The sequence below is a fragment of the Simochromis diagramma genome, unplaced genomic scaffold (genome assembly GCF_900408965.1).
Source record: "Simochromis diagramma unplaced genomic scaffold, fSimDia1.1 OVJJ01000342.1, whole genome shotgun sequence".
Classification (NCBI taxonomy): Eukaryota; Metazoa; Chordata; class Actinopteri; order Cichliformes; family Cichlidae; genus Simochromis; species Simochromis diagramma.
The window spans coordinates 12,833-21,982 of NW_024386790.1; the positions used below are offsets into that span (position 1 = coordinate 12,833).

The 9,150-nt window shown below is 39.6% G+C and overlaps 1 protein-coding gene across 1 annotated transcript; it reads left to right on the plus strand.

Moving 5' to 3' along the window:
- The first annotated feature begins 6,142 nt into the window (after positions 1–6,142).
- LOC120728574 (serine/threonine-protein kinase pim-2-like) lies at positions 6,143–7,157 on the plus strand. Its single transcript, XM_040023594.1, has 4 exons — positions 6,143–6,250; positions 6,337–6,523; positions 6,622–6,771; positions 6,918–7,157. The coding sequence occupies exons 1-4, from the start codon at positions 6,164–6,166 to the stop codon at positions 7,007–7,009; spliced, it is 516 nt and encodes a 171-aa protein (XP_039879528.1). The 5' UTR covers positions 6,143–6,163; the 3' UTR covers positions 7,010–7,157.
- The last annotated feature ends 1,993 nt before the right edge of the window (positions 7,158–9,150 follow it).

A 9,150-nucleotide genomic window follows, 5' to 3' on the forward strand; every position in this document is an offset into this window, starting at 1 on the left:
AGGGGCTCTTCCAACACCAGCAAAAAGACCTGATGTAAAGAAATAGCAGCTCTATTCCTCACCCTGTCATAAACACACACTTACAGGTACACTGTTATGGCTTTGGCATAAATGCAGTCAGGCTTAGGTTCATATGGGACATGTTTACTAGAAGTCTTTCTATATCAAGAGCTTAAACTCAAACTATAAATTCTCTCGAGCTGTGACCATCTTAGTCCAGCATCACTGCGCAGTGCAGTGCAGTGTAACTCCAATCAGCACTCCTTATAACCAGGATATCAAGTAGTAGTGGGAATTAAAGATCTCACCTCTGCCTGTAGGTGGCTTGGCACACCATTTGGTGTGGCTTGTTGTACTTCTGTTGGAGTAGAATGCTTAACTTTGTCTTCTAATCTTTCTGGCTCTCATATTGGGCTTGTTTGTCAGGTCAGCAGCTGTCTGTGGATCTTGCAATTTGTCTGTAATATTGCCATTGATCCAAGTGGATCCAACAGTTCTTCACAACTGTTTGCAGTGCACTGCACTTAGAAGGGACCTGCCCACTGTTTAGACTCCCACGTCTTTCTTCTCAAGTCTCTTGTTACAATGTAGTCACCAGTTGCGAGGTCTTTTTGCTGGTTTTGGAAGAACACTTTTCACCTCTGTGTAGATATCAGACAAAATAGAGGACAAAATTTCACAATACCAAAACATTTGATCTTCACGGGGTTTTCTGAGAATTTTTCAGAAACATTGCCAAAATTGCCAAGTACATTACTTTCTCCACCACTGGGGCTTGACCCTTCCACGATAAAAATGGTGAAATCAGTCTGTGGAAGTATGAAAACTGACCATCAATATGCTGTTTTACTACATGTGTGGGGTGGGGATAAGACGTCGCTGTTTGAAGAGTTAATGATACAGAAGTGACGCAAGGGATGGGGCCCTAAAATATTACCCAGAGTGAAGGATGATGCCAGTGGACATGGGTAGAGGATGTTGTTGGCCCTTCAGTGCTGCCCTCTGCACTGCCACCTGAGAAATATTGTACTTGCCAGTGTCACTTGCAGCGCATTTGATATAGATCTACAGCCTTGAAGCACAAGTAAACAATTTTTCTCTGTCTGTGTTTCAGGCCACATAGGCTGATAAATGATGGTAGACTCAAATGCAGGAGTCAAGTGGATTCAATTATAATTTTTAATAGTCTTTATTTTACACAAGCAAGAAAAGTAGCAGTTAAAGAGCATTCTAAGGAGATCTGGGTTACTCTAACTAAACTAACTAGCTAGAGTATAGTTAGTTAGTCCAAACAGAAAGATAACGCATGGAAAGTCCCGTTGGTGAGTGGTGATGCGATTACTTACTTAGGGGCACTAAGAGTACTTTCTGAGGGAGAAGCCACTGGCTTGCGTTTTCACAGGAGAAAAGGAAGGTGAGCAGGCAGGTGGGTAAATGAGTTGAGTGCTCCAGAGAGGACCTATAGGCAAGGTGGACCATCTTAAGTGAGACAGGTAGGTATTTCATACTTCAACTCCAAAGGTTGTGTAGCCAACTGAAATGAGTTTGACATATTCATATACACATAAATTAAACAAAAACACTCATAGTTAAAGGATAACTTATATAATGGTCATAACTCAAAATAATTTGGCACTGTTGTTAACACATAAGAAAAAACAAAACAACGTCTCAAAGTCATCACAAAAATGACAGAACAGTTGTTATCTAACTTACATTACTTTAGTGATATAAATGTAAGTTTTTCAGTACCTGTAGATAAATAGAGAGGACACCAAAGTTAGCATCTTTCCCAGGTCAGAGCTCATGTATTTCTGAGCTGTGCATGTCTCTAGTGGTTCCCCAGTAGTACAACACCACCATCCACTGACAAAATGGGTTACAACCTCGGTACATAAACATATAACGGTGTTAGTGTTCACCTCCTTGACATCTGGAGATGTTAATCTATCTCTGCTGCTCTCTCACCTCACCTGTGAGCAATCAGCTTTTCTGGCTCATTGGCTCCTGCCATTCATTTGTGATCAAGCTGACTTTTTAATACTGGAACAAACATTCAGTCACTCCCCTCTATGACAGAGACACAGGAGTTGGTGCGTGGATGTTCACTGGTGGTTCACCAGCACTGATCTGGAGGCAGTTTCACTCCAGTCCAAACTCCTGGACCAACCCTCTGTACTGTCCTGTCATGCTAAGAAATGCAGTTGTGAGTTTTTGTTGCTTCACTTGGATGAAACGCCCAAACACAAAAATGGTCCAGTGCTGTTTCTGACCGGAACACTGCAGGTTTAATGTCTTATAAAACATAAATCTATGTAATCCACACATACAATTCACCATGATGGGAGGACAACGTACCTCACCGTCCTTATCTCAAAAGTTGACCCTAATGTGACCGCTAAGCAACTTGTGAACTCTGCAGTCTGCATTGAAGGTCATGCTCTGGTTCATCTCTCTACCATCAGGTCTCGGAGTGTCTCATTTTACTGCATTAGCTCAAGTTCAATCGTGACAGCAACAACTGATGTGAGTGCCTTCTGAAGTCTGCGAACTGGTTCACTTGACAATGTTTGTGCGTTTTTTGCCCTTTACAGCATTTTAGTGCAATTATCTAACAAATGAAATGGATTTATGCTTAATCGACGAGACCATCCAAGAAGGTTTTGTTTCAGCTGATGTGTAAAATTCTATTATATTACATGTGTATGCTACATACCAGCGGTTATACACAAAGCCTGTCCTTTGTTTAGCTTTAGAATGGCTACACAAGACAAAAACATTAAATGCACTCATCTGCAATCTTTGCTATTTGCCACTCAGTGTCCGAGCAAGGTGTCAATTAGGGATGTGCTGATCATGTTTTTTTGCCCTCGAGTCCGAGTCATTTGATTTTGAGTATCTACCGATACCAAGTCCCGATCCGATACTTCAATAATACATAAAAAAAGAATGAAGCAGAACGAAGAAACAGATCCTGGATGTTCCTCATTTTTTAATTTAATTCACTTTATTTTAACGTTCAACAACTCTGTTAACAAACAAAGCACTTTTGTGAGGTAGCTTGAACAATCAAGTAATAAATAACATAAATTCTTCACTTATGGACTTTAGTGCAACAGTAAATATAAAAAAAGAGTAATATAACAACAAATAGCACCTCAACTAAAAATATCCGGCAGGCATGTAAACAAATAAAAAAATAAAAGTGCCACAGTGTTTGCAAAGCTAGTAATGTGGTTTTAGAAACTGCACTCCTAACTCTTACTGTCATCATAGCAGTAAGTTTCACAGAAGGAAATGTGTGTTTTCTCTTAATGAAAACTAACATCTCTACCTTGTCAGGTTTGAGCCTGTTTCTGTTCTCATCAAGGACGTTTGCAACGGCACTAAAGTCTCTCACTGTCCACAGAGCTACAGGGGGCACTGAGATATTGGGTTGCAGCCATAGAGGGAAACTGGTTAGCATGTTCTTTCCAGTACTGAAGTGGGTCGCTTTTCCAAGTTTACATATCCACAGTTTGCTATGGCAATGTTGTTATCATCAACTTTATAATACCTCCAGACTGCAGACGAAAAATGTTGGAACACTGAGCTACTAGTTGTTTCGCCGTCATTGTGGATGTTGGATATCGAAGAATCCATAGGTCTCTCATCCTATTCATGTAACCCCTACCTTGTTGATCCGGGTGACGTCCAGGATTAAAAAAAAATGCAGTCAGTACCCATATGGAAAAGATATATATAAATCTTCTAAGGTTTGTATCTGTCTTGTGTGAAACTTGTATGAAAAGCATACAAGAGTGAAAACAGATGTAAGATCCCTTGAAAAGTTATATAAATGAAACTTGTATGTTTTGGATACTTCCTAAAACAATATATGAAAGTAATGAGAAAGTGGCCACTTTCATGAGTAAATCATATTAAGCCTTATATGAGTTTTCTCTATTTCTTTTCCATATGGGTAGTTTTAATAGTTTGGGAAAAAGGTTTACCCTAATTATTGGTGATTGGCACATAAAGGATGATTGTTACTAGCATCGGGATGTTAGTTAATGCTAATTACTAGCTTAGGATAACAGTTAGTAGCTATGGGATACTAATCACCAAAAATATGCTTTCATGACATTATTGTGCGTTGGGTGTTGGTCAGGGCTATCCAGACCGACAAGTGGGACATCGAATGGCCAAATTTAAAAATGTGTGCAGTGATTTGTGTGTAATCTTTGAGGACTCAAAAACGCGTGCTTCAGTCCACGCACAAATACGAAGCAATTTAACCACATGTATAACAATTTTACAAATGCGTATATCCAAACCTAAATAAATTGTGCATAAATAATCACTATTTATTAAGCTCAGCTCCACGAATTGGATAATCTTCTCGTTCAAAAACCTTTCTGTGCGTAGAAATGTCTAAAACGTCACGTAACATCTCTCTCGCTGGTTTACAGAACCTTACATGTATGTGCTTCACCTCATACACACAGATAGCATGGTGGGCTTTTGAGACAAATTTCTCACTGTCAACTTCCCTGAGCTGCTTTCATGTCCCATTGCAAAACTTGGACATCTGGACTTTGTCTCTATTCCTGCATTCTTTTATTTTTTATAGTTATTGGTTTTCTTTTAATAAAGCAGGCGTTAATTTTTCTAAATGAACAGAACAGCTCACTTCACTTCTGTATGCTGACAAACTAAGTAAGACTGCTCCTGCTTGTTACTCCTTTGTTGTGATTTAATTTGATGTTGTGTAGCCATGCAGAGACAGTTTGCATATATTAGAATGTTAAGTTCCGTGATGTCATCAGAACAGTTTTAAAAAGGGACCTTTCAAAGTTCCAACTACATACAAAATTAAATAGTTAAAAGTGAGTTTAGTCCAGGGAGTACAATTTTGAACCAGTTTCCGATATGTCGTCAAAATCTTGGCCGACCTTTGCTACGCCACGTGCTGTGGGTGTAAGTAAATATCTAGGTGAGTGAAGTCTCCTTTACCTGTCAATTCATCTTAAATTACAGGCTTTTACTTCAGGTGCTTTGATTCAGCAGTAACAATTTTTTTTACAAACTGCAGAACGCCACACTGAGCCCTGGTCCTTCAGGATAGAGGACAGGACGTCAGATGGGCGAATCAAGAGCTCCAAAAGAAGAGATGGTTCCACAGAGAGATTGGAAAAAGCTTCCAAAACAAGAAAGGACAGCAAAAGTCCAACCCCAGGCCCCAGCCATGTTTTCTTTGAGAAGTGTAAGTGAGACATTCACAGAGATTATTTTTTGTTTTATAGTTTCTGATCATCTGTAGGCCTGTGTGGAGTTCAGAGGTCTAATTGATTTTTGTTTATGCAGCTGCTTTCAGAAAGAAGAGCAGCAAACAAAAGAGCAGCGATGGAACAAAAGAACCACACAATAAAAAGAGGAGGACATCAAGCTCACAGGAGGAGTCTAACAACTCCATCTATGAGACAGATGATCCTTTACCTAGCACATACAACGGTCACACTACAGGTAAGAAAAAGTTCAAATCACACCTTAAACGAGAGCCTCTTTCCCAAGCTCTCAGAATTTAGCTGGCATCCATCTGGTAATCACTAGAAAGTTTCCAACAGAGCCTGTACGAATGTGTAAAATGAGACGATGTCAGCTTTCCTACATGCAACTAATCACAACCCCGTATTTGTTTTGTCTCTCTGTAGAGGACTTTGAAGAAAACTATGACGAGCAGGATATGCTGGGTGAAGGACAGTATGGGCAAGTGTTCTTTGGAAAACGTAGAGAAGACAATTTCCCAGTATGGCTTCTTATGTGTGCACTTTACGCATCTTTTCTTGTAGTTCATCCTGTTCTCTACGTGCTTTTTCTCAAACACATTTTCTCTTTAATGCAGGTGGTAATAAAACATGTTCCTCAGAAGTCGCTCTACTGCCAGCCAATGGTATGAGATGTTTGTCTTTTTCGGTTGCTTTTCGGGCAGCATGTACCTCAAACAGCCTAATGTTTGACAACTGACCCGGATGTTCTGTTTCTAAAGCTTCTTAATGGTAGAATGACCAAGATTCCTCTGGAGGTGGCATTGCTGATAAAAGTGGGGGCAGGACCAGAGGCTACAAGCAGCAATGTGACCCCAGTTTTACTCGAGTGGTATGACTTAGAAAAAGAACTTATTATGGTCTTTGAAGGGGGCAAAAACAACATAGACTTGGACGTTTACCTGTCAAACAGAAGAGAAAGGATTTGTGAGAGCGACATTAAGGTCAGTGAGTAGCAAGAATAAAATATTTGTCTTTTATGAATAATTTAGATCTTATGGTTTTAACGTATCTTTCGTTTGTCTGTCAGGCCATAATGAGACAGTTGGTAGATGCAGCCACTGAAATGCACTCCAAGGGTGTTTTCCATCAAGACATTAAGACAGACAATATTATAATTGAAAACTCAGCTGAACGTTTAGCACATCCGCGTGTCAAATACATTGATTTTGGCTGTGGAGTCTTTTTTACACCAGAAGCAGTCACTCGAAGAAATGGTAGGTCATCAGCCTCATTGTTTACATGTTCTTGCCTGCCCACACGCCTTGTGTCCACATTCATTTCTTACCATTAATAATTTCTCTTTGGATTTTAGGGAGAAAATCACCGGCTCTAAACTTGCTGTTTAACGCCACCAAAGCCGATTGCATCACAGTTTTGCAGCTGGGCAGAGTGATGGATAGGCTGTTACACAACATCACCTCTTCCAAGAACATGTATTCGAAGCGTACCGATATTTCAGAAAGTAAGCCAGATGTTAATTCTTTAACCTGTCATGATTTGCGTTACAAAACAGAAAATTCTGTTTAATGTGTTATCTGTATCGGTAATGCACATATCGATTTTTGTATGACAAACATGAACCCCACCCTCTATTATATTTCCAAACAGACTGCGAGAGTTTTCTGTTAGGTTGCCTGGCAGCCAACAATGAAGACCGCCTCACCCTAGAGGAACTTCGAAATCATCCCTGGTTCACATGACTTATCGACTCCAAGCACAACAGGCTTACAGAGCATAAGCTCTAACAGAGAAGTATTTGGTCAAATTCTGAAGCCATGTCACATATCTGTGTACGTTTTTAACAATTATGTCATTTTTACAGTCCTGCCCCTGTAGAGGCACCCCACAAAAACCATGAGATCGAAGTGGAACTTCCATGTATTGTCTTTTCCATACATGGTTTCTGTCCATAAATGGAAAATACCCCACCCACCCCCAGCAATCCGTGGAAAGGGGATCTCTCTTTGAATTGCCTTTCCCGAGGTTTCTTCTCAAGTTTTTGAGGAGTTTTTCCTCGTCTTCTTAGAGAGCTTGTGCTGGGTTAAAAAGAGTTGCTACTATGAACCTGAGTTATAAATACAGGTGCATAGTAGCAACCTGTATTGCTACACTGATCAATAATTAATTGATCAGTGATCAATTAATTATTCATGAATCAATTTAAACAAAAAATTGGACAAATCTAAAGAAATATATTAATCAGGGAATTAGCAGCAACAGTAATTGGACAATCTAAATGTATCAGTTAATTAATAAATAAATCTGAATAATTCATCCTGCATCGCCTGTCTGCTTATATCACATAAACCTTTCACTGAAATTGATTTAATTTGTTATAATTATAATAATTATTAGTTTGTACTAATGCATCACAATTTCTTTGAAAGTTAAAGTGTGTGAATTTCCCGTCTTAAACACGTCAGTGTGATCATCCTGTCCTGTCATGCTAAGAAATGCAGTTGTGAGTTTTCGTTGCTTCACTTGGACGAAACGCCCAAACACAAAAATGGTCCAGTGCTGTTTCTGACCGGAACACTGCAGGTTTAATGTCTTATAAAACATAAATCTATGTAATCCACACTCTGCTGCCCTCAGGTGAATGTATGGCTATTCACCCTATGCAGCGAGCTTAACATAAGAGGAGATGGTTCCAGGAACGACAGGACACATCGCTTTGTCTTTGTGTCTTTAACTGAAGACCGTTTTTTCCTCTTTTAATTTGTAAGACTGTGAACATACAGTAAAATAATACGTAAGCATCAGTATCAACATATTTTGTAAACAAAACAGAAGTTAGCAACATAGCTTTCCTTATGCTTTACATTCACCATAAACATCTTTCCTTATACGTTCAAATAACCTTTTAAGTAACATGAAAGTAACAAATCTTACAGAAAATGAAGTTAGACATTGCTTACTTACAGATTATGGCTCAACAAACTCCCCAACGATGTAAACTGAGCTTAAAGTTGTGCAGCTTGTTTTCTGCTCCATGCATTTTCTCACACTGCCTGCGTGAACTTTGCCTGCTGCTTACAACACATCACCAAAGAGGGCAGTGTAGTGCACACCAAATAACCAAAGAAGAAGCCACAAACTGAAGGGGTAATACTGCCCACTATTGGGAAACCTGAGAAATTCGCCAGCCAAAGAAACCCAACCAAGCCACAAACGAGGGGCAGAATACACACATACAATTCACCATGATGGGAGGACAACGTACCTCACCGTCCTTATCTCAAAAGTTGACCCTAATGTGACCGCTAAGCAACTTGTGAACTCTGCAGTCTGCATTGAAGGTCATGCTCTGGTTCATCTCTCTACCATCAGGTCTCGGAGTGTCTCATTTTACTGCATTAGCTCAAGTTCAATCGTGACAGCAACAACTGCTGTGAGTGCCTTCTGAAGTCTGCGAACTGGTTCACTTGACAATGTTTGTGCGTTTTTTGCTCTTTACAGCATTTTAGTGCAATTATCTAACAAATGAAATGGATTTATGCTTAATCGACGAGACCATCCAAGAAGGTTTTGTTTCAGCTGATGTGTAAAATTCTATTATATTACATGTGTATGCTACATACCAGCGGTTATACACAAAGCCTGTCCTTTGTTTAGCTTTAGAATGGCTACACAAGACAAAAACATTAAATGCACTCATCTGCAATCTTTGCTATTTGCCACTCAGTGTCCGAGCAAGGTGTCAATTAGGGATGTGCTGATCATGTTTTTTTGCCCTCGAGTCCGAGTCATTTGATTTTGAGTATCTACCGATACCGAGTCCCGATCCGATACTTCAATAATACATAAAAAAAGAATGAAGCAGAACGAAGAAACAGATCCT

Bases quoted from the DNA above. Each gene is read 5' to 3' on its own strand.
- LOC120728574 (XM_040023594.1), top strand. From the start codon at position 6,164: ATGGTCTTTGAAGGGGGCAAAAACAACATAGACTTGGACGTTTACCTG. The intron at 6,524-6,621 runs GTAGGTCATCAG...TTTGGATTTTAG, and splicing joins AGCAGTCACTCGAAGAAATG to GGAGAAAATCACCGGCTCTA. The intron at 6,772-6,917 runs GTAAGCCAGATG...ATTTCCAAACAG, and splicing joins GCGTACCGATATTTCAGAAA to ACTGCGAGAGTTTTCTGTTA.